This window comes from Artibeus jamaicensis, unplaced genomic scaffold, assembly GCF_021234435.1.
Source record: "Artibeus jamaicensis isolate MK-2021 breed Jamaican fruit bat unplaced genomic scaffold, CSHL_Jam_final scaffold_847, whole genome shotgun sequence".
NCBI lineage: Eukaryota > Metazoa > Chordata > Mammalia > Chiroptera > Phyllostomidae > Artibeus > Artibeus jamaicensis.
In genome coordinates, this window is record NW_026522057.1 from 14,478,099 (window position 1) to 14,502,934 (window position 24,836).

The 24,836-nt window shown below is 52.4% G+C and overlaps 1 protein-coding gene across 7 annotated transcripts; it reads left to right on the plus strand.

The window, feature by feature from the left end:
* Nucleotides 1-3,037: 3,037 nt before the first annotated feature.
* On the plus strand, nt 3,038-21,921 carry FGR (FGR proto-oncogene, Src family tyrosine kinase). Of its 7 annotated transcripts, none has more exons than XM_037149427.2 (13): nt 3,038-3,241; nt 10,478-10,540; nt 11,557-11,789; nt 12,278-12,380; nt 13,183-13,281; nt 16,509-16,612; nt 16,898-17,047; nt 17,613-17,768; nt 17,857-18,036; nt 18,603-18,679; nt 18,925-19,078; nt 20,854-20,985; nt 21,095-21,921. In XM_037149427.2, the coding sequence occupies exons 3-13, from the start codon at nt 11,570-11,572 to the stop codon at nt 21,301-21,303; spliced, it is 1,584 nt and encodes a 527-aa protein (XP_037005322.1). In that variant the 5' UTR covers nt 3,038-3,241; nt 10,478-10,540; nt 11,557-11,569; the 3' UTR covers nt 21,304-21,921. The 7 variants fall into 7 exon arrangements, with proteins under 7 accessions (XP_037005322.1, XP_037005327.1, XP_037005323.2 ...); XM_037149432.2 differs by having other exon boundaries at nt 11,560-11,789; XM_037149428.2 differs by lacking the exon at nt 3,038-3,241 and adding an exon at nt 3,334-3,408.
* The last annotated feature ends 2,915 nt before the right edge of the window (nt 21,922-24,836 follow it).

Sequence of the window (24,836 nt, forward strand, 5' to 3'; positions counted from 1 at the left end):
AAGAAGAGGTGGGAAGCTGGGGGCCAGAAGAAAGGGTGTGAACTGGTCATCTGGGTGGATACGCAGGGCCAGCTTACTAAGAAACTGCCCTGGAGAATTACTGTCCTTTGGGGGCTGGGAGTTGTGGCCCTGTCCGCATGGCAGGTAGTCTCCCTACCCAGAGAAGGCGGCTGGTTGGACAGCAGCAGGCCTGTGGCCTTCTGGGCCAGTGCACCAGGGGGAGAGGGAGGCAAGCAGGGCAGCATCTTTGCAAAGCAGGACTATCAGGAGTGACAACAGAATCTAAGCTGATTAAAAACAGAAGTGAGACCAAGAGAGTGATGGCTAGATAGGAAATGGATGGGAGATCTCAGCTGCCTTCCTGGGCTTTGATTTTTGGTTTTAGTATCAGTTTTCAAAGTTGATTTAAAGGAGCATGGAAGCTGAAAGGATGGTGGGGGATTCTAGCAGGCCCGTTCTGTGGCCTCTTTGCCCTGTGCCCACCGTCACCTGTGCATAGGGAGCAAGTGCTACGTAAAGGACAAGGACCGGACCTGATTCTTATCTGAGCCCCCAGCACCCAGCCTGTCACAGAGCAGTGACAGGGAAGGCTTGAGGTTTGATCGAATGAATGAATGATAGCAAACGCTTACATGGCACTGACTAGGTGCTAAGCACTAGTCTAACAGCTCATTGATTTCTCCCAGGATTCCTGTGAAGTGGGGTCTACAATTATTCCCATTTCACAGAGAAGGGAACTGAGGCACAGAGAGGTTAAAATGACTGGGGATCAAACCCACAACCTGGGGGTGTATCCTGACCAGGAATCAAACGCGCAATCCTTTTGATTTACAGGACGACGCTCCAACCAACCGAGCCACACTGGCCAGGGCCACCTGGTTATTCTAGATAACTAAGAGTCATACAGTCTCTGTCCTGAGTGATGCCAGGTATCTCTTGAGGTCTGAGAGATCCAGACATTAAATAATGAACTGAGAAATACCCAATTCTAGATCGTGACAACTACCACGAAGGGGACAAACTGGGTGCCGAGAGCAAAAATGAGGGAACTTCCTTTGATGCAGTGGTCAGAGGAGGCAGCCCTTCGAGGAAAGGACAGAAAGGAGCCAGTACTGTGAAGAGCAAGGAAAAGATTGTCTTAGGAAGAGGGACCAGCATGTGAGAAGACCCTGAAGCAACAATTCAGTGTATTCTCTAACTGAAAAGGGTTCTGGTGGCTGCAGAGGAGGATGTGCCACTGGACAGGGTGTGCCAGTGGTGGGCAGGGCCCAGGGACACCCGACCTGGGAGGCCACGGCAAGGTGTTTGGATTTTATTCTTCTTTATTATTATTTTATTTTATTTTTATTATGCAAGCAAAGTGGGAAGTAAACCGTTACGAGATTTTAAGCGATTTGGTCCAATTTGTATTTGGAAAGCAGAAGTAGTTTTATTCCTCTGTTCATTTGCCTATTTAGTCATCGATTCTCGAATTTATTCACCATTCCTTATTCTTACACTCGATTATTTAGTTTTTCATTGGATTGTCACTTGTTTACATGTTAATTCCTTTGTTCCTGAATAATTGATGTATTTCTATGCCCAGACAGCCTGCACGGCTGCTGGGGGCACAGACAAGAGCCGGACCCAGTCTCTGCGCTGGGGGAAAACATACCCCACTCCCCACAGCCTGAGAACCGGTGGGCACCAGATAGGAGGTTCTGAATGCTCTGCTGGGGGTGGGAGCGGCAACCAGGGAAGGCCTCCTGAGGAGCCAGAACTTGAAGGATGACAGAGAGAGCCTGGTCCATTGCGGGACCCTCCCAGGGACAGGGATCAGTCTCCTTCATCTCTGCTTTCCCAGAAGCCATTGCCTGGCTTCTGACAGGCAATAATATGTGTTTCTTTGTTAACTGAACACCCGGACCAGTGGCCAATCAGGAAGTGCTTGATGGTGGAGGAGACAGTGGTAACCCAGGGCAAGGCCACCCTTCCCGCATCTTCGAACCTCCACCTCCACCTTTTCCGTTGCATCTTCCATCCCAGCCCTCCTCTCATTTTCCTAGGAGAAAAGCATTCTTACCTGCATCCCACTGTACTCGGCCACCCGGAAGTCACAGTGCGGCACACCTGAATGCATGCACAAGTGCATGCATATGCACACACAGAGGCATTCACACACATTCCTATTCACACCCACATAATGTGTCCTAGTTGTTGATTCCAAATTTCAGTCATCGTGTTCACTGACCACAGTCACGTGTGATGTACACACATCTGCACTTACACAGCCTCCCCGCCTCCCCGCTGATCCCAACACATCACTCCTGCACCACACAGCCCTACACACATCTCTTCTTCCTCCGAGAGGGACACCTGGTCCCTGGTTTAAGGCTGAGGAAGTAACACTGGCTGGGGGCGGGGGGATGGAACTGTAGGGTGAGAGGGGCCAAGGTCCTCTGCTAATTGGAAAGGCTCTAACTGTGATGGAGGGTGATACTCAATTTTTCTAAAACTTGAGTGTGTGGGGGAGGGTGCTTGAGGGAAACTTTGAAAACAGTTTCCCAAGGGAAGGATCTACTGCTGCCCACCCCCCACCCCCAGCACTGTCAGAAATCCTCAGGGACTGGGCACTGTGTCCCCAGTGCCCGGCCCCTGAGGATGGCGAGGCTTGGTGACTGGATGTGCAGTGGCTCCCATGACAGCAACCTGAGGTCAACTGGCTGTGACAATCTGGATAAGGCCTGTCCCCAACTGGTCCTCAGTTTTCCAGGCTGCAAAAGGAGTGGAGGAAGGCTTCAGTGAGGGAGAAAGGCCCCTCTTAACCTCAAATGCAACAATTCTAAAAGAGCAGGTGCTTTGCAAGGGGCCCTGGGGAAGGCTGTGCTGAAGGTTCGGGTCTGCAGAGTGCAGCTCGGGTGCAGGGGCAAGGCTGGGACAGCTGACCCCCGGTAATCCAGGGGAGGTGGGAAGTGGGGGCGGGCTGGCCGGCCTGTGACTTGAGGGCCCCTCCCCGCTTCGGGCAGCTGGCTTGGGGCTGGGGCGTGCCTGCAAATTCTCCCTGCCGCCACCGTCGCGCCGCTGTGGCTGCAATAAGAGAAGTCCAAGACGGCTTCCTCCTCCTGCCCAGAGCGGGCAGCGGTCAGAAGCGGGCAGCACCCCAGTTTTCTGCTTCCCCTTCCCCTCACGTAGGACCTCCTGGCTGCTGGGAGCCCCGCTGACTCACCCCGGGGTCCGGAGAAGCGGCCTCCGCTGGGACCAGGTAGGCAGTCGTCGGGTGGGGCTGGAGAGGAAGGGCTGGGGGCGGGGGGTGGGGACGGGGATGGGGGCGGGGTGAGCCTGAGTTTAGGGAGGGCAGCTGATGCAGTTGAGGGCCAGGGGGGGCCGCACCCAGGAAAGGACCAAAGGAGGAAAACTGAGACCCGGAGAGTAAGACTGATCAAATGTGGGGAGGCGGGAGGGGCTGCGGGGAAAGCGGGTCCCCCCAGAAACACCAGGGAGTGATCTTGGTAGATTTGGGGAAGAAGGCTGAGTCGGGAGAGGGGCTAGCGGACCTCCGAAAGGGGCTGGGGGAGAAACTGAGGGGCCCTGGAAAGTGAGGGCGCGTTTGGGGGGAAAGCTGCGGGGTCGGGGTGAGGGAACCAGGTCGGGGGCCTGGCGGGTCTGGGGGGGTCCGGGGAGGCAGTTGGCCAGAAGGGGGTTAAGGGGAACCATTTCTGGAGGATGCCGAATGCGGGGTGCAATTCCGGGCGTCCATTAAGCCCCCCACCCGGAATCGGCCGGCGTCGGGGCGAAGCCGAAAGCGCCGAGGGGAGCGGAGCCGTGGGTCGCGGCTTCCTGGGGAAGTCCCCGCCCTCGGCGGGGAAGGGCCTCCCTGGGCGCCCCCTCCCTGCCCCCCGCGGCGGTCTCGGCCCGCGTTCTTCTCGGGATCCGGGAATTGCTGGCCGCCCCGACGGAAATCCTGCCTTTGACCGCGATTGCGGGGAGGGGCTGTCTCCGTGGCGACAGGAGGGCGGAGAAGCAGAGCCCTGCTCTGCTGGGCTGCGGGGGCGCGGAGCCCTCGTAGACGCCGGGCCCGGTCCCCGCTTCCCTCCCATGTGGGTCCTCAGTCGGAGCAGGGCCGCGGGACCGAGGAGGAGAGCGCTGATGACCCGCGTGCAGGGGGCCTGGGTGGGCGGTCTGTAGTTTCTGGGACTTGACCGGACTGGGCTCTAGGGAGCTGTGTGATGTGGGCTAGTTATGGGGCTCATTTTCCTCATTTGAATTCTGGGGGGAAGTCGTCTCTGCCCCTATCCAGCCCCCACCTCCCATCACGTCCCTAGTCTGGAGAATCAGGTGCCGAAAGCAGGTTTTGCTAAGTGTGCTGGAGAGGTTAGGAATTATTTACCACTGATCTGGAGAGCCTTCCCTTCACCTTCTCGAAAGCATGTAGGAGCTCCGGAAAGCCTGACAGAGCCTCCAGGGACCAGCACACAGTTGACTTCTCATCAATAAATAAATGTCTGTGATCTGTTGAGGGTCCATACTGGGAAAGTCAACAAGTCTGAGATCTGTCTTCAACACCCCTGGTGCCACACCCAGCATCTGGAGTCCTGTGGCCTCCTTCCACCTGCGGTGGTTGTGGAAAAACAGGGCTCTGTTCCCACTTCACAGCCGGGAAGATGGAGATTTGAGCGTCAATGACTGACTGGGCCAGTGGTAGGGACCCACAGCCCAGGGCGTCTTGTCCCTGACACAGTGGAGGAAGTAGCCAGAGCCGAGGCCTGAGTTCCCCCCTCATCCCCACCAAATCCCAGGGAGCCCTCTTGAATGGGTGGAGGGGGCGTGGTGGGAAGCCTGGGCTCCGTGGGCTTCATGGCCCGCTCCTGATCCCAGTGGCTATGAGGGTGTGAGAGTATTTAGGACTAGGGTTTGGGCTTTGAGTGAATGAGCATCAGCGTGTAAGCACACATGTGGGTATTTGGGTGTTCTCTGCAGCTACCTGGGGCTGATGTGGAAAGGAAGTGGCCAGACCTTGAGAGGCTGGGTAGGGGGGGCCCAGAGCTGGGGGGGGGGGGGAGCCCGGGCCCTTCCTGGCCTAAGGTGTGACCTGAAGAGGGGGCTTCGTGTCTGGCCACAACGTTGTCGAATGGAAACTCCTATTCTTTCAGCCCCACCCCTCCAGACCACCCGGCTTCACACATCCCCAGAATCTGGAGTTCCTAAAGACCCCTGCTTTAGAGGCTGGTGGGTGTGTTTCTAGCAGCAGCTGAAAAACCTCTTTCACCCACAAGACGTGAAGAAAATTCAGCCGACACCTTCAGGACCATAAAGCTAGTGTGACAAAGAGGTCCCCTCCCTCCTCTCCTGCTCCCACACTTACCCCACCCTCCCCCCTCACACACACACACCAGGGTAGTAGCCCCGGATTAAGGTATCTCTTCTGTGCCCCTGGGTGTTCGGGGTGGAGCACAGTAAGGCCTCAAGAGAGCCTGGTGTGAGATGTTTGGCGGTGCAATGAAAGGTGCAGGCCTCTGTGAAGGAGGTCAGGGCTCACCGTGAGCAGTGGAGCTCAGCGAGGGGTGGAAGGTCTCAGTGAGGGATGAAAGCCTTTGGGGGGGGGCGGTCAGGGGTGTCAGGTCTTGGTGACTGTGACAGTGGGGTGACGTGGCACTGAGACTTGACCCTTGCTCCCCCAGTCCTGGCCTTCCCACGACAGTCCAGAGTCTTGAGGAGAAGCCAGATCTCTTGCGGGATGGTGGTTTCCTGCGGCTGCCCCCAAACCCCAGTTCCCTGTTGGTGAAATCCCCTAGGCAGCTGGGCCAGCTCAGCCCCTCCCACCTCACCCTGGGAACTTCTCTTTCCTCTCAGCCCTGCTGTTCCTCTTCCCTGGGCTTTAGAGGTGCCTTCAGGGCCTTGACTGCATTTAATGCTCAGAAGCAACCTCCTGAGGTAGCTATTTCTATTCCTATTTTGGGGGCAGAGAAACTGCAGCTCAGAAAGGTGAACTCACTTGCCCAATGTCTCAAGCTAGTTGGCAGGCCAGGTAGAACTTCCTCCTCAACCTGTCTCCAGATCCTCCATATACTTGGCAGGGGCTAGCGGGGAACAGGACATCCTGGGTCTACATCAAGGCTTTGGGAAGTATGGTCTCAAGAAAGAATGTGCGGCCCTAGGGCTCCTGTGTCCAGGAGGAGGTGGGAGGGAGTCAGGCTCCCTGCTGGGTGGCCAGCTGCCACGCGATATGGCGGGGGATGATGTGTTCAGTTGCCCAGGAGCTGGGTAGGAAATATGACGTTCCCCTGCGCAGTCTTTGGAGAACACAGCCACGGTGCCAGGAACAGCACTCTGGACCTGAATTAATAGTCCTGGCTTTGAATCCCCCATCTGGCTATTTGACCTCGAGCAAGTTATTTCCACCCTACACAAGATGGGGGTGAGCTGATTCATGGTCCCTGGGGGGCCATTCTAGCCACGACGCTTGTGGTTCTCAGGTTCACTTAGCCACCACACGCTGGGCAGGAGCCACAGCTCCTTCAGCCTCCCCCAAAGCTGCACAGAAGGTACAGTTGCAAACATTGAGGTTCAGAGGGCTTGTGTCATTCATCCAAGGTTTCAGTTGGGTAGAGCCACAGAGAGGAAATGTTGAAGGCCAGAGCACCGTGGTCCAGGGTTGACCTCAGCTCTGACATCCACAACCTGACTTTTTAAAAAAGATTTTATTTCATTTTAGAGACAGAAAAGGGAGGAGGGAAAGAGAGGGAGAGAAACATCAACCGGTTGCCTCTCACACATGCCCCAACCAGGGACTGGGCCTCGCAACCCAGACATGTGCCCTGACTGGGAATTGAACTGGTGACCTTTGCTTTGTGGGATAATGCTCAGCCACCTGAGCCACGGCACTGGTCAAGGCTACAACCTGATTTTGACCCGGATGAGCCTCTAGTAGCTGACTCCTGTCGACCAGGTATTCAAGAGACATATTCACGAAGAGAGTCAAGTTCCTTCCTGTAAAATATGGGTGATAATAAAACACACTTACTTCATAGGGCCACTAAGTGAGATCATGCATAGGAATTGCTTGCATCAATACCAGGCACTGAATAGGTATTCAGTAAATTAACATTTTTTAACTAATAGTTATTGCCTCCCAGATTTCTAAGAAGTCAAATTAGTTTACAAACGTCCCTCTCTCTTTCTTTTTTTAAAAGATTTTATTTATTTATTTTAGAGAGGGGAAGGGAGGAAGAAAGAGAGGGAGAGAAACATCAATGTGTGGTTGCCTCTTGCAAGGTCCCTTACCGGGGACCTAGCCTGCAACCTGGGCCTGTGCCCTAGACTGGGAGTCGAACCAGCAACCAACTGGTTCTCAGGCTGGCACTCAATCCACTGAGCCACACCAGCCAGGGCCTCTTTTCTTTTCTTTTTTAGTTCTCTTTCTGACTCTCATCATTTCTCTTTTCCTGTTTCTGTCTCTGCTTCTCATTTCTCTCTCTCTCTCTCTCTCTCTGTCTCTTTCTGGCAGTGGAGGGCCGGAGCCAGCCAGTGCTGGCTCTGGGGAGCTGATTCTGCGAATCTCTTTCCAGCCCCGTCTTCAGGAAGTCACTTCGGTAGCTTGAAATCAGCCATGGTGGGGATATTTACACCACGGAAATCAGAAAATGCGACAAATCAGGGCCTTTTTTTCTTTTAAGAGTCAGCATACCAGCACATCACACTGGGTTTCTCTTCGTCTCGCTGTGCTTCTGCCTCCCCGCATCTCTCCATCTCGGTCTGTGCCTTTTCTCTCCCTGTCTCGTCCTCCGACAAAGCCAAATGAGCGTGGTCACGCTCAGTGTATCCTCCTCACTGCCTTGGGCCATGTGGATGCCATACCCTGTGCCCCACACCCTCAACCCACATCCCCCAACCCCCTCGACATACTGGTGTCCAGAGGGCCAGGCCTAGCCCTGGACTCTGGTCCCCGTTAGGTCTAGAGTGCAAAGCCCTGAGAGCTGACCCTGCTGTCTGCTGCCCATAGTATCAGACCTGCCACGGCTGGTCCTCGGCCCGCAGAGCCCTCTGCCTCCTTCTCGACAGCTGACAGTTTTCTCAACCCCACCCCATTCCAGGCATGCAGAACCTGGGGCTCCTCTTAGGCAGATTTTAAAACATTGTGGAAATATGTACTTTAGTGGCAACGCTATCTATGTGGGGACCCAAGAAGCTGTATAAATTTGTGTCTTCTGTAGAAGGGAGCTCTGTGTGGGTCCGCCATCTGGGAGGGCTGTGTCCCTGTGGGGGCTCCGTGCATCTGTGCCTGTTTGTGGGAAGCGCTGTAATTATCCGTGTCTGTGACCAGGCTCGGGAAAGAAATGGCTCTCATCCTGGGGCCAAACGGCAGTGTGTATCAATTGTGTAACCTCGGGCAAGTTTCTAAACCTCTCTATGTCTCAGTTGCCTTATCGATAATAAAAATACTTACCTCATAGAGCTGTTAGGAGAATGAAATGAGATAATATATGTAAAATGTTGAATGCAGCGGCTGGCACATAGTAAGTGCTATAGATTCTGAACACGCTATTTTTGGGGAGAGGCTGTGTGTGTGTGTAGGTGGGTGAGGGCTGGAGGTGAAGGTGTATGGGTGTGTGGGTACCTTTGAAGATGTGTCTGGGAATCGTGTGTGTGTGTGTGTGTGTGTGTGTGTGTGTGTGTGTTTGAGAGAGAGTGAGAGACTCTGCACAGAGGAGCTCAGAGGCTTTGGGTGAGGTGCTGTGTGTAGCTGAGGTGATGTGTGTGTCCAAGAATGTGTCAGCTGTGTGTTCCTGGGTTTAGACCCTGTGTGCCACTTGAGATGCACGTGTCTTCATGTGAGATGTCCCTTATCCTCATCCTGTAACCCTTGCTTTCATATTACCCTCATCTGTCCCCTCAGTGCCTGAAACCCCTGGACACCACTCCCACCTCCGTTCTCTCCCTGCTTCCAGGCCCGTAACCTCCTGGAATCTGTCAAACACAGTAGTTTTGCCCTAGGGGAGGGGTCCTGAGGTGAACGTCTCTGCAACGCCTTGGTGAACAGGGGCTTTTTTAGGTTTCTAACCACAGCCCGCCTCACAGTTCACCACATGGGTGTCAGTACCCCCCCCCTTACACAGGAGAACAGTTACAGTGAAGGGTGAGAGGGGCTGGTAGGATTAAGGTGAAGATCGGGGCACTAATGTGACAGAGTCATCGGACATGCTGGTGAACCTGGTGGATCCAGGAAGGCTTCCTGGAAGAGGAAGAGGTGAGTGGTGCTTGGTAGGAGAGGCAGGACCCAGAGACAGGGGGAGGAAGTTATCCATAAGGGAAACTGGACTTGGGGATCAAGAAAGGCTAGGCACTCTGGCTGGTGTGGCTCAGTGGATTGAACACCAGCCCGTGAAACAAAATGTAGACAGTTCAATTCCTGGTCAGGGCACATGCCTGGGTTGCAAGCCAGGTCCCCGGCTGGCGGTGTGCAAGAGGCAACCTATCAATGTATCTCTTGAGCATTGATGTTTCTCTCCCTCTCTTTCTCTCTCCCTTCCCCTCTCTCTAAAAAGTAAATAAATAAAGCCTTAAAAAATAGAAAGGAAAGGCAAGGGCCCTGGGCTCCTCTGCGGAAATCAGTGTGCTCTGGGTTGGCCCCACCCTGCAACTCTCCAAGCCTCTCACATCTTAGGAAACCGAGCTCTCCCCGGCAGTTCCTCTCTGAGTGTTGCAATGGGAGAGTTTCTGGTAGGGCATGGGGAGCCCTTGCTCAATGACCCGTAGGCCTGTTGCTCAGGGGACGCAGTCACTGGGAAAGGCGAGGCACATTGGTGGGCTCTCCAGGGGATCCCAGTTGCCCTGGTTCCTGACCTGGGCCTTTCCCTGACGTGGGGATAGGAGCAAGTTCTGGAGGTAGGTGTCTACCTTTACTTTGCCACCAGATGGGTGGCTGGGGTTTACCCAGCCCAGGCTGAGAGCAGAGGCTGCTTCCAAAGGAAGGAGACTGTGTTTCTAGTAGACAGTGACTAGCAGCCCCCCAAGAATGGGTAGAGCATGGCTTGGTAGAAATCCAGTCAGAGAAATGGTTCTAATGCTTAATTGTGAGTGTCCAAGTCTGTTTTCTGAGAGGTGTCCTGTGCGTGTGCATATACACATGTGTGCACATGCTACTGTACTTCAGAGCTTGGGCTTGTCTGTGAGTTTGTGTTGGTGTGTGGTGGTGGTGAGCATGCTCATGCGAGTGTATGCCGTGAAGATTGGTGTGTGACTGTTGCTGCTGTGTGTATTACTGTCTGTGACAGTGTGTTGGTGTGTCGGGCTGATGTGACAGAGTCAGTGTGGGAATGTGTCCCGTGTGAGGGTGAACATGTAAGTGCACCAGGGACGGTGAGAAGGGAGATGAAGGCAGAAGTCACCCTGGGACACAGCCCAGGCCTTCTGGCTTCCCGAAGGGGGCAGGAGCCAGCAGCTGGCTTGCAGGAACATTGGCAGAACCTGCATCTTCTCTGTCCTTCTGTCTTGCTCTCAGGTCTCCAGCTCCTCCCAATGACCATGCCGCAGCCCCACTGACCGAGGAGCAGGGGCCTGAGGGGTGAGTGAGGAGAGTGGGGTCCCAGGGTTTCACATACGCAGGAACCCTTCCCCAGGAGTCATCAGCTTTGAGGGATGGGAACTTGGGTTGGGGTGGCCCTCCCAGGTCCCACAACTCCTCACAGACCCCTCCTCCTACAAGGGCCTTGTTGCTAGGTAACAGATGGGGGAGCCAGAATGAGGCAGCTTGAGAGGCCAGAGGCTGGACCCACGACAGGAAATGGCCTTGACCCCCTCTGCAGGGAGTCTCCAGGTGCAGGCACACAGCCCTCACACACTCACTCACCACCTCACATCCATGCATAATGTGCATATCCGTGGGGAGACACACACAGGCACAGAGACATTCACACGCTTTCACAGAGCGCACACACAGACAAGCACGCGATGATACACAGACACAGAGGCACCTCCTCACACAGACCTACATGCACGGGAATACGCACACAGGCACACACACACTTGCACAGAAACACATATATGCATACATGTAAGAAACGAGCACACGCAGAGCCATCACATACACGGATACGTACATGCACTTACATGCATGGGCACTCAGACATTCACAAAAGGCTGCACATATGCAGAGACTCATACCCACAGATAAACTCACAAATACTTAGAAACACACAAAAGACACACACGAGCACTCCGAAGGAGTCACAGAAATACAACATATTGAAGGAATAAGAGGCACAAATCTAGAAATAAGGCCAGCAACATTTGGGAGCAGAAAGCCAGCCCCGCTGAAGATACGCGTGTCCTCTCCAAACACGCTAAGGCAGCTGGTAGGTAGATCCAATGGTAGCTCTGCCCCACCTTTATCCCTCACTGGGGAGGCCCCCCTACTCCAGACCTGAGAGGAAAAGCTGCATGCTTGTGTCAGAGTCATTAGCTAGGCAGCTGGACCTGGTGGTCCGTGTGTGTGCATGTGCGCACACACACACACGCGTATGTGCATAGGGTAGCGTATCTGGCAGGGGCCCCTGAGTGAGGCATGCCCCCATTCTTTAGCAGGAAACCTGGAATGGGCTGTGTGTTCTGCAAGAAGTCGGAGCCGGGGCCCAAGGAGGATGCTGGCCTGGAAGGGGACTTCAGGAGCTACGGGGCCGCAGACCGCTATGGCCCTGACCCTACCCAGACCCGGCCTGCATCCTCCTTTGTTCAGATCCCCAACTACAACAACTTCTGCGCTCAGCCCACCAGCCCCGCCTTCCTCGATGGGGGCACTGTCAGGGGCATCTCAGGTGAGTCCAGTAAGCTGGAGGTAGGCACTCCCTGGGCCCTGAGGGAAGAAAGGCTAAGGACTTGTCCTCAGGAGCTCCCAGTGTGGCAGGAGAGACACAGCCCTGCGTTTAGCGTGTGCTCTGGGGACATACACAGAGCCCTACCTCCGAAACCCTGATTTGAGGGGAAGCATCACTCTGCCCCATCCTGAGAGAGGGACCCTGATGACATGCAACTGGGAATTCTTCCTGGTGGGGAAGAAGGGGAGTTGGTGACCTGGAGACTCCCCAGGTTGGGAGGGATGGGCTTAAAGGTGTGTGTCCTGAATCAAAGGGGGCCAAGCTGTGAAGCCCAAACCGGAAATCCATGGGACTCCAGAGGCCTTTGAGAAGAAGGGCACAGCAGTGAGGAGGCACAGTGCCTGGCTGGGAACAGGACTCGAGGGGCACAGCCCCCTTGGGGTCCCCTGTCTTGTGCCCTATTCAGCTAAGTAGCCCTGACTCTGCAGGGATTGGGGTGACCCTGTTCGTCGCCCTGTATGACTATGAGGCCCGGACTGAAGAAGACCTCACCTTCACCAAGGGCGAGAGGTTCCACATCCTGAACAACACGTAAGTGACAAGGCCACTCAGCATGGCCTGGACTGGGAGCAGGACCCAGAGGAGAAATCTACCCAGCCCCCATCCTCAGAAAGTTCCAGCCAAGCTGGAGACACAGATGCATGACAAGCAACAGCCCTGGGTAATGGCCACTGCGTGAGGGGAGCATGAGGAACCGTGGCCACAGAGATACCACCAAATATGGTGTCCAGGGCAGAGGTGATTGGGGCAGGCCTCCTAGAGGAGTTGATTTCTAAGCTGAGCCTAGAGAAATGAATAAACATTGAAGGAGGGGAGAAAAGAGGAAGAGAGGGAGAGAATGAGAAAAAATGATGACTTCTGGAACCCACCAAGTGGTTCAGTGCAGATGGGTCATAAAGTATGAGGTGCTGAGCAGAGAGAGCAGAGGCTGGAGAGGTAGGTGGGTGGGGGCAGATCTGCAGGGCCTTTGTAGTCATGAGAGTCTGAGTTTTATCCAGAAGGAAATGTATAGCAATTGAGGGTGGGGTTCAGTAGGGAAGTGACCTAGTTAGCTGTCCACTGCCTACCTGAACCCCAGCCCAGCTGAGAAGCCAGAGGAGAAAGTCAGAAGGCCCAGATATTCCTAAACACATTCCTTCTCCAGGGAACGGTCTCCTGGGAAGTGGTAGTGACTGGGGTTAAAATAGACAAAAGCTGTGGGGGGGGGTGTGTGTGTGTCCAAGATAAGGGGTTGGCAGGGCCAGTCTGCCACTGATCCTTTGTGTGGCTCTGCCTGGCCCCAAGGTGCACCAGGGGCTAGGTTGCTGCTGACACCCCTGTTCTGTGCCTACAGTGAAGGCGACTGGTGGGAGGCTCGGTCCCTCAGCTCAGGACAAACTGGCTACATTCCCAGCAACTATGTGGCCCCAGTGGACTCCATCCAGGCTGAAGAGTGAGTAAGGGTTGAGGGGAGACCAGCCCTATGAACAGTACTCTGGAGTCCAGACTCAAGGTCACCTCTTGAGCAAGTCACAGCTCCACTCTCTATCCTTATCTGTAATTCTGTAAGGTCATTGTGAGAATAAAAGAAGATAATAATGATGATAATAATAGTAGATGATACTTATCTAGCAGGTACAATGTGCTGGGCACTATTCAAAGTGCTTTATGTGTATTCATGGAGTCGGGAACTACTGTTATTGTTTTACAAATGAGTAAACTTAAGGCACAGAGAAATGAAATATCCTGCCCAGTAATATCCAGTAAGTAGGTGGAGCTGGTATTTAAACCCAGATCACCTGGGTGCATTTGCTAAGCATTGTACAGATTGTCTCTCGGTGACAACAACAGTATATGGGCTTTAAAAAATTGTGAAGTGCTAAACAAATGCAAGGGGGTATTATTTAGAATTAATTATATTAAGGAGGCAGGGAATTAATTACTCACAGAGTCTGTTTATGTACTTGAGATACTACTACAGGTACTTTACCTGCCCTGATTCATTTACTGATCAAAATAACACTATTGATATTACTATTGTCTCCGTTTTAGCGATGAGGAAAGTGAGGCTTGTATATATTTTTTATCTATCCGCACATATACATATATATGGGACCAAGAAAGATCGAAGAGACTGCAGAGTGAGAGTCAGCAGGACTTGGTGGCTGATTCGCCGCTGGGGTACAAGGAGTAGGAGGAATCCAGGGTGGACCAGAGTCTTCTTGAGGAATTGGGTGGGTGATAGTGCCATTCGCTAGAGCGAGGAATGTAGGTGCAGGTCAGTTTCTAGGAGACACCTGTTTGGTTAATGTTCTTGGATAGGAAGGCCCAGGGAAGAGACTGCCAGCAAGTAGGTTCCGTTGTGCTTTGCATGAGAGGTGCCCAGCTCGTGCCGGGCCACACCCCGAATTAGTCCAGAGGGAGGAGCAGCTGCTTCTCATTGTCACTAAAGCTCTTTCTTAATTTGCTGTAGCCCTTGCCTCTAGTACACCTGGGCTGGGGTGAAAATTTGGGACTCTTCAGAGTGGAGATGGTCATTAAAGATGCATAGTTGGGTGAGGCAAGAGGGAGGAATATGAGAGAGATTGGTCCTAGGACCCAACTTTGAAAAAAGCTGCCCTCAGAAGAGAATTTGCCACTGGAAAACCAGGCCAGGCCATGTCAGATCAGCCAAGAGGGCAGAGGAGAAGTTTCAGGAAACAAGAGAGGAAGTATCAGTGGCTTCCACTGGATTTGGCAATGGGATGACCTTTGTGAGAGATCTGAGTGAGTGGGTGCAGGCCAGACAGCAGAGCCTGTGAGGGAGTAGGAGGTGAGGAAGTAGAGACCCAAGTATGAAGTCCTTTTTCAAGTGAAGGGAAGATGAGAGTGATGGTAGAATGTCAATGGCAAGAGGACTTAGGACAGTTTCCTTGGGGAAAGAAAGAAATGTAGGCATACGTGGAGGTTGCTGGGATGGAGAATCTGCAGATGGGGGCTGGCTGATGGGGGAGAAGTGTGTCTTTGAGCGGAAGGAAGTGGACAGGGTCCGGAGCTCGAGTGGGGTGAGGACTTCATCTACCGAGGGTAGTGGAAGGCATGGAGGAGAGGAGGGGTGATGATGCAGAAGATGAGAGCCTCTTGGGGTTCATGCTGTGTCCACACCTCGGGGGCAGTGTCAGGAAGCCCTGAGAGGCACTTAGTGCAGGGTGGCTGTTAAGAATAGTGCGGTGGTTAAGGGTGCAGGCCCTAAAGCAGACAGCTTGGGTTCCTTTTCTAGCAACACATCTTAAGAGCTTGTGGCCTTGGGCAAGTTGCTTAACCGCTGAGATATCTCAATTTCCTCATCTGTAAATGATGGTTAATAATAGTACTTACCTCAGTGTTGTTATAAGAATTAAACGAATACATGTATGTATTAAAGCAGAGCCTGACACAAATGCTGTTATTATTATATTGATTATTAAGGAAGTAGCTCATGTCATGGGTGGTGGGGGTGGGGGCAGGCTTTGAAAAAACTTGGAAATATGTCTTGTCTTCACTGTCCTGTAATAGTTCTTTCTTCCCCATCCTGCCTACCCTCCTGGACACTCCACTTGCCAATGTCCTCCTGTTCCCCAAAATGCACCTAGTTCCCAGGTGTGGGATGACAATTTCAGAATTCACTGAGACTGCCACCTCCCTTAATTTGAAAACTATGCTCCTTTTAATTGAGCCCTAAATGATCATGAGCCAAGTTAGTGACTGAATGACATCTCATTTTTTCCCCCCAAATTGTAAGAAAGTCAATTTAGAAAGTTACAGAGGTGGCAGAAGTGAGCCAGCTGGGCTGTGTTGGCTCAGGAAACAAGTTACAAAGGCAGAAGTAGGGCCCTGGAGCTCAGGAGAGAGAAGGCAAAAGTAACTCCACCCAGGGGAGGGGGAAGGGAAAGGCAGGAGTGAGCTCCAGAGAGGGAGGGAGAGCGCAGACATCTGATTCTTTTACGGCACCTGTGGTCACTTCATCTCTCCAGCATACTTTAACAGTTGCTTCGAGGCTACAATTCAGTCCAAGGAAGGATATTCAAGAGACAGCAGGAAGGCTTGAGGCCTGAGGTTGAAGCTGAGACTTAGAACAACATGCAGATTTAAGAGAATGGAGGAAAAGCCACAGGCAGGAGCAGTGAGAAAGAGGGGACGAGAAGCTGGAAAGTGTTGTTCTGGAAGCCAGAGGAGGAAAGGGTTTGCAGGTGGGTGTGGGGAGAGGGATCTGAGTAATTGCCTGAGCTGGTGTGAAAAGAGGGAGGGTGGGCCACAGAGGCTTTCAAGTAGAGTTGTTTGCAGGCTTGTTAGGGAGGTCACTTCCCTTCCCCCAGTCTCAAGTTCCTCATCTGCAAAATGAACTCCTGGAGGAGCAGCCATGACATGGACTGATAAAAGGGGGCACCCTGATGAGGTCACTGGTGACTGGGGTTCTAGCAATTTTAATTCAGGAGAAACCCAGAGAGCGGAGAGGAAAAGCCTAACCTTTAATGGGCACCTACTATGTGCCAAGTGTTCTAATTCCCCCTTTCTGTGATCCTCACACCCAGGCTGTGAAGCAAGTGTATGAGCCCCCTTTTATGGGTGAGGACATTGAATCTTGGCTTGTGAGGTGACTTTTTCCCAGGAGGCTGACTTGAACTGGATGTGTACCTGACCCTTGCTGGCCCTTCCCAACAGGTGGTACTTTGGAAAGATCGGGAGGAAGGATTCTGAGAGGCAGCTGCTCTCCCCAGGAAACCCACGGGGAGCCTTTCTCATCCGGGAGAGTGAGACCACCAAAGGTGGGGGCTGTGCGGTGGCTGGCTGGGGGCTGGGACAGCCTAGCCTTTAGGGTAGAGCTAGAAGCAGTCAGTGGAGCTAAACTTGGTGGAGTGGGGCTAGGAGTGGTGAGGTAGGGCTTGGGTCAGGGCCAAGACTGAATGGGGTAGAGTGTCAGAGCTAAGACTAGGGCTGGGTTCAAGGGATGTAGCTGTTCAACTTCAGAGTCCCCAGCCTTTGGGGCCTCTCTGGGCTTCCAGACTGGGGCCAAGGAGGAAAGCAGGCCCAAAGGTGACCCTTCCCCACAGGTGCCTACTCCTTGTCCATCAAGGACTGGGACCAGGCCAGAGGAGATCATGTGAAGCATTACAAGATCCGAAAGCTGGACACAGGTGGCTACTACATCACCGCGCGGGCCCAGTTCGACTCAGTGCAGGAGCTGGTGAAGCACTACATGGGTGAGGGCGGGCTCTTGGGACCGGTGTGTGCTGCAGATTTCTCTGACCAAACCCGCTGAAACAGAGGCCCAGGACTGGAACCCAGTCGGGGCTTTCTCACCCAGGATGCTGCTCTGTAGGATTCCAGAGGACACAGGCGCGAAGCCTGAGGCTGTTCGTTGTATGGAAATGGCGCCCCTTATGTCTGAACTGGGTAGGAAGCAGGACAGGACTGACTTAGAGGATGGGTTCTGAGGTTAAGGGGAAGGTGGGAAGCATTCTCAGGTGTCTGCTTTGGTTGGTTAGAAAGACAAGAAGCCCATGGAAGGATGAGGGTCTCGTGTCTACATCTTTGTGGGGAATCCTCAACTCCATGTCCACCTGTCAGAATCCCACCTTATCCTTAGAGGCTCAGCTGGAGGCCACCTCCTATGGGAAGGGATTGCCTTACCCTCTTGGTGCCACACCCAGACCTGTGACCTCACCTGTGGCCTACTTCCTTATAACCGCTCTTGGAGGCTGGGATGGGGTGAGGAATGTGTGGGCTATCCTGGTCCGACTGTGACTCCGACACCCTGCTCCCCAGAGGTGAACGACGGGCTGTGCTACCTGCTCACGGCAGCCTGCACCACCATGAAGCCGCAAACGCTGGGCCTGGCCAAGGACGCCTGGGAGATCAGCCGCAGCTCCATCACGCTCGAGCGCCGGCTGGGCACCGGCTGCTTCGGGGATGTGTGGCTGGGTACGGAGGTCCCAGGGGCCTGGCTGGGCGGGGGGACTCGGGCTGGCAGGGAACCCGTCCTGACGAGCCGTGGGCACCCACCCGGCAGGCACGTGGAACGGCAGCACAAAGGTGGCAGTGAAGACGCTGAAGCCAGGCACCATGTCCCCCAAGGCCTTCCTGGAAGAGGCGCAGATCATGAAGTTGCTGCGACATGACAAGCTGGTGCAGCTGTACGCTGTGGTGTCTGAGGAGCCCATTTACATTGTGACGGAGTTCATGTGCTATGGTGAGAAGGGGTTCAGGGAGGGAAGTCTGTGGGCCAGGATTTGGGGCAAAGTTAAGATGTCTCTGGGGGACGAACTCGGGTGGCGATCAGTGATGGGAGGAAGCACGATGGACAGACAGAACCCGAGTGAGGCTACAGAGAAGTGAAACCACAAACCATGTGAGTGCTGGGTGTGGGGTCTGGGCTCAGTCAGACAAGGTGGTGTCTGAGGGCAGAACCCCAGGTGGGTGTGGGGCTTGGGAAAGTGAAGGTGGGATCTGTAATGAGGAAGGGTCTGGGGCAGAGGCTGAGTGGGTCAGGTCCTGCGGCTGGAGGGGGCACCTAGGGAGAGAAAAGATTTGGGCAGGGGCAGGGTGTCTGTGGGAGCCAGGCCTGGGTGGGAATCTGTGAAGGGCTGAGGTAGCTGGCAGGATTCTACGTGGGCGCAGATCTAAATGAGAGGGCTGGGAGCAAGGGACCAGGCTATGGGAGATGGGTTCTGGGTTGGGGCAGAGCCCAGTGAGACAAGGCTGGCCTGCAAGTGGGGGTAGGGTGTTGCTGCTGATTCTCTGGGTTCCTCTCCCCAGGTAGTTTGCTGGAGTTCCTCAAGGACCAAAATGGCCAGGATTTGAGTCTGCCCCAGTTGGTGGACATGGCAGCCCAGGTAAACTAGGGCAGCAGCCTTCATTTCTCAGACCTCTTTCCTATTAACCTTCCACAGATCCCTCCTAGAGCCCTTAAACCTTTAGCCCACCCTGGATCTGCAGCCCCACCCACTGCATTAGCTGCACAAACTGAGGCAGGGAACTGGCTGTCTCTGAGCCTCAGTGTCCTCGTTTAGAAAGTTGGTTTTTCAAATGATGTGTCACATAGCCATGGTGTTCCCATCTCTCTGTATCTTGGCCCCAGATAGCTGAGGGCATGGCCTACGTGGAGCGCATGAACTACATCCACCGGGACCTGCGGGCAGCCAACATCCTCGTCGGGGAGCGGCTGGTGTGCAAGATCGCCGACTTTGGGCTGGCCCGTCTCATTGAGGATGATGAGTACCATCCCCGGCAAGGTGCCCTGCTTCATCCCACCTTGGGGCTTCACATACTCTGGAACCCTTCCCCAACCCAGACCGTCTGGGACACTCCCATCCTGATATAATGTAAGAGGCAACTCTGGGTTCAAATCCAAGCCCCTCCAGTTACCAGCCATGTGGCCTTGGGCAAGTCACCTAACTTCTGTAAGCTATCTTTTCTCATCTATAAAATGAAAATATTCAGACAACTGTAAGCCAACAAATATTTATTAAGCACCTACCAGGTGCCAGGTACTCCTATAATTCTCAAGTGAAAGACAATAAGCATAGGCCCTGGCCAGGTCACTTAGTTGGTTAGAGGGTCATCCTGATACATCAAGGTTGGAGGTTTGATCCCCAGTCAGGGCACATACAAGAATCAACCAGTGAATGCATAAATAAGTGGAACAACAAATTGGTATCTCTCTCTCTCTCTTCTTTCCTCTCCCTCTCAAATTAGTAAGTAAAAATTAAGAAAAGAAAGATAGTAAGTATAATAGCATGAACTCTGTAGCCAGAATGCCTGGGTATGAATCTTAACACCTGTAAGCTGTGTGGTCTGCCTCCTTCTCATCTGTACAGTTGGGATAATAATACAGTCACATGTATCTCATGGGGTTTTGTACGGTTTAAATGAGTTAATGCGGATAAATCACTTAGGACAGTGCTTGGCATGCAGTAAAGTCTATATAGCAGGTCCTCAAATAATGTCCATTTGCTCAATGTCATTTCATTGTAACATGGATAAGAAAAAAACTGAGTCCCGGCTGGGCCACTGTCTGTGTGGAGTGTGCATGTTCTCCCCATGAATTCATGGATTTTCTCCACGTCCTCTGGTTTTCTCCCTCACCCCAAAGCTGTGCACCTCATCCCTGTCCGACTGAATGTGCATGAGTGTGTCCTGCAATGCAGGGTGTCCTCTCCAGGGTGGGTCTGAGCTGCCGGCAGAGGCTCTGGTCACCCTCAGCCCTGAACTAGAATAAGCAGCTGGAAAGTAATTACGCATTTTTATTCACTTTTCTTTCTTTCTGTTTTCTTTTCTATCCTCACCCAAGGACATGCTTATTGATTTGGGGGAGAGAGAAAGGGAGGGACAAAAATAGGGAGCATCTATGCGAGGGAGAAACATCCATCAGTTGCCTCTCACATGCACCCCAGCCGGGGACCACACCTGCAACCCAGGCATGTGCCTTGATTAGGAATCAAACCCATGACCTTTTGGTTTATGGGATGACACTCCAACCAACTGAGCCACACTGGTTAGGGCTTATTTACCTTTCTTAGATGAATGTACAGCTCACACTTATTTCAATGTTTAATATTAGAAGTATTTGGGTCTTTATTTAGAAGTTTGGTGATATTTTTGTGACTTGAAATATGCCACAGGAACTTAACTCTTATTTTTTTATCAATTATTAGCCTAGGTGAAATTTGGTTTTCTTATATGTTGCTTCACTTAAAGTCACACTTTCCAAATACCTATTAAAGACATTAAGTGAAGATTCACTGTACAAGTGTCAGATATTATTATTATGAGAATTATTACAATGTTTGTGAAGTGCCCAGCACTACACTAGACATATAATACTAGACATATGTTATTAGACAATGTGCTGGCTAGATTCCGGCGGGGCTGGTGGGGAGTGGGTCCTTTCTGTTACACCCAGAAACCTCTGTGCTCGGGATTCTCAATACTGAAGACACCATTCTTTTAATCCAGCTGTTCCCAGGGACCCCCTCATTCACTTTCCCTTTTCCTCCTGTCTCTCCAGGGGCCAAGTTCCCTATCAAGTGGACAGCCCCAGAGGCTGCTCTTTATGGCAGATTCACCATCAAGTCAGATGTGTGGTCCTTTGGAATCCTACTCACTGAACTCATCAGCAAGGGCCGAGTCCCTTACCCAGGTTTGCTGGGGGGTGGGGAGATGGAATGGTGGTCATGGGGAAGGACTTCCTCCTGGCTGCTTCTTTGGGAGGGGCTAGACCCCCTGACTGACGGAGCCCCACTCTCCAGGCATGAATAACCGGGAAGTGTTGGAACAGGTGGAGCATGGCTACCACATGCCATGCCCCCTGGGCTGCCCAGCATCCCTGTACGAGGTCATGTTGCAGACCTGGCGTCTGGACCCAGAGGAGAGGCCGACCTTCGAGTACCTGCAGTCTTTCCTAGAGGACTATTTCACCTCCACAGAACCCCAGTACCAGCCTGGGGATCAGACATAATGTGTCTGGGCATCCACCACCTCTCTAGGGGTACCTGCTGGCTCTTTTCAATTCCCAGGGCTCTGGTCCCAAAGACCCCAGGCTTAGAACCCTATAGAGTCCCAGCATGTCAGAGCAAGCAGGCTGGTCCGATGCTGTTGAGGGCAACCCACTCATTTTAAGGACAGGCAAATTGACACTCAGAGATCATCCCTCACCCAGTTTGACCCAAAACATTATTTCTCTCTTTCCAAGTTAGGGCCCTACGTGTCTCTAGTGTCCCTATTCCTGTGCCCTACTCCCACCAAAAAAAGAAATGCTTAGGCCTTGTCTAGTTATTTATAAAATTGTATATCCTTTTCCTCACTTACCCCACCCCCAAATTCTTGCATTCCTACCCTGTCAACCCACCCCGGTCCAGGACCCCAGAATTCACCTCCCCTCAATTCTCTTGTGTCTGTAAGTTACAAAGAGAGGAAAAGACTTTGCTGGATTGCTTTCCTTCTGGTTGTACCCTATAGTTCAGGACTGGAGTCCAAGGCCAAGACTGAGGGGGAGGGTTGCTGAGGGTTCACCCCCCTCTCTGTTAATGAACATGTGTGTTTATTAATTTTGTAAATAAGAAAAACAACAGCACGAGTCCTTGAGCCATGAAAATTCTTCCTTTGGGAGGAGTGGTGGTCAGTGGGAGGTGAGTGGGGCTGATTGGGCTGCTGGGAAGAAGGGAATGTGAGAGAGTGCCTAATGCCTACTCAGCATAGGGTACTCGAGGGGTGTTTGGGACCCAGAAGTCCTCCTTGCCCCTACGAGAGTTTAAGATGAGTTGAGAGATGGATACAGAAGACGGGCAATGGGAGATCAAAATGTCCCCTTCATTACTAATGTGACTTTCAGTGTGTCTGGGTTTGCTAATTCTTTACTTGGTTTCTACAGATATACTCTTCATCACAGGCATAGCAGTAGACCTCCCCCAAAAGGTGCAATGGGGGAAGATTACAGTGGATCCTCTGCAGCTCCCCCAAAAGAAGACGGAGGGTGGGACTGAGAGTTAGTCTAGCTCTTCTGATTTCATTTGACAGCTCTGTCCCCTAGGGGGCTTTTGGAGAGGTTTGGAGGCGGTTTTGCTTGTCACAATGGCTAGGGCCTCCTACTGTCGTGAAGTGGGCAGGGGTTGGGGGTGCTAAACAACTAGCCATGCACCTGTGCCAGGAGGAATTCTGCCACCCTGGGTCCCCCTTTGAGACACTCTGACAGCTGATGTGCCTCTGTGGAAACAAGGGGAACAGGGAATAAGGATGCCCACATCTTCCATCAGGAAACTGTTGACCCCTGGACTTACCCAGAAGGTGGACAGGGAGAGAGGGTTGGAGCTGAAAATCACTGCTGCAGTTGGCAAACAATTGCTGAGCGTTAACCCTGTGAAGGGCCCTTTGCTAGGAGGGACCTCAGGAACACAAATATGAACAAGACCAGTCCCTATCCTGGAGCAGTTCACAGGCAGGCTGGAGAGAAATAAAAATAATAACTCATTTATTAAGTGTTTGAGTGCCAGATATGTTTACAACCATTTAATCTAGTTCTGAGTCTGGTTCTAGGATGAGAAAACTGAGGCTCAGAGGTCACACAGCTATATGTGACAGACGGGATTTCCACCCTGGTCTTACGCCAAGGCTCATGATCTTTCTAATAGACCTCACTGCCTCTGGGCTTTAGGAAGAAATCATATCTGCCCCAGGTGGATGTTTGGAAGATCCTTCTCCCTCTAGATTTTGGTAGAAAAATTCCCCTGGAAACCCAAGGTGAGTGACCTAAAAGAAAGGACACAAGGTGGCCAATGCAGATTGAGAGCACCCAGTGTTTAGTCCTATGCTAGAGGTTGCTGAATGGCGGCAATAAGATGGAGAGAGGCCAAGTGGCTCCTTAGAGAGGTGGTCACAGGAAGCCTTGGCTCTGCACATTCAAACTTTCAGGTGCCAAGCCTTATCGAGGGCCATGGTCTCCAGCCAATCAAATTCACAAGAGCCTGATGTATAAGCCAGAGTCCCAGTGTTCCCATCTGCCATGGAGGAAGCAGTTAAGAGCACAGCTCCAGAGCTGTACTGCCTGCTGCTAATCTTGCCTCCATCATGCAGCTGTGTGATTTTGTGCACACTATTACCCTCTCCAAGCTTCAATTTCCTCATCTGTGAAATGGCAATAAAATGCCCCATATATACTAGCTCTCTTTGTCACTGCCTTTTACAAATTATTTACTCTATAGTCGGTATCCTGCTAAATGCATGTTGCCATTTAATCTGCACAGAACCCCATGAGAAGAAGACTCCTGTATCTTCATTTTACTAGTAGGGAAACTGAGGCACACAATGAAGTAAATAGGTTATAAGACAGAACTGGCAGAGCGGGGACTTGGACCAGACCCTCTGACTCCAGAATCAGTGCTCTTAGTCTCTATAGTTTTTATTCCTGGGACCAAAATATTTTTGTCTGCCTGATGGGACTCTCTGCCTGGCACCTGGGTGCCCACTGAGTTAAAATGAAGGCCCAGCAGGGCAGTGAGCCACATGAAGTTCACTGGGCCCTTATTGCTCAGCAGAAACCAGAGCCTCCTGAGCCTGGAATCCCTGTATCTACTGGTTCCCTGTCCCTCCCTCTGGTGCAGCTGAATAAATTCTCCCTTGCACCCCCTTTTCTGTGCATCCTTCTGTTCCCTTCAGATAGAGCACAATGCAATTGATTAGGCCCCCGTTTTCTCAATTTCAATCACATCCTCGCCCTGCCTCCCTGAGATTACAGGCGGGTCACCTTGATTGCGGTTTCTACCATTCACAAAACCCTTCAATCGTTTACAAAACCATCTCTCGCCTCATTCACTCCCCCACCTGGCTCTTCTCCTGATATGTGGATTTTACTGGCTTAAGACTCAGAGGGCAATTTTATTTCCAAGTTCATGGTGGGGGAGGAGGACACCTAATTGACTAATGCTAGGTGTTTCACATGCATCATCTAATATGATCCTCCTGAGGCAGCGCACCGCTGTGATTATTCCCGTTTCATAAAGGAGGAAACAAAGACTCTGGGAGGCTACGACACTTGCCTGAGGTCATACGGCTGGCTGGCAGAGTCAGGATCTGAACCCAGGTTTGTGTGACTTCGAAGTCTCATGCACCCTTATTATATTGCATTCCTTTTTTTGATGGAGAAGCATGGGGAAGGGTAATACTAACTCAGAGTCAGGCCCAGGGAGGGCATGGGGCAGATAGGGGTCTGGAGTAGCCCCATATATGCTGAGGATTGTATTTGTAAAAGGACCAAGTCATTTATTAATTCAACACATATTTACTGATATCTCATGTAGTCTGGTCCTGCTCAGGAAGCAGAACAGTAAACAATTACAACCCTTAGGGGTAAGGTCAAGTCTGGAGGCCAAGGGAGACTTCTTGAAGGATGTGGAGGGGAAAAAAAAAAGCCTGATGGAGCAGCCAGAGGGTGAGATCACCCCCCACTGAGGGAATAAGCACGTGCAAAGGCCCAGAAGTATGGTAGAGCAAGGTCAA

Bases quoted from the DNA above. Each gene is read 5' to 3' on its own strand.
- FGR (XM_037149428.2), top strand. From the start codon at position 3,341: ATGCAGTTGAGGGCCAGGGGGGGCCGCACCCAGGAAAGGACCAAAGGA. The intron at 3,409-10,477 runs GTAAGACTGATC...TCTTGCTCTCAG, and splicing joins GGAAAACTGAGACCCGGAGA to GTCTCCAGCTCCTCCCAATG. The intron at 12,381-13,182 runs GTAAGTGACAAG...CTGTGCCTACAG, and splicing joins TTCCACATCCTGAACAACAC to TGAAGGCGACTGGTGGGAGG.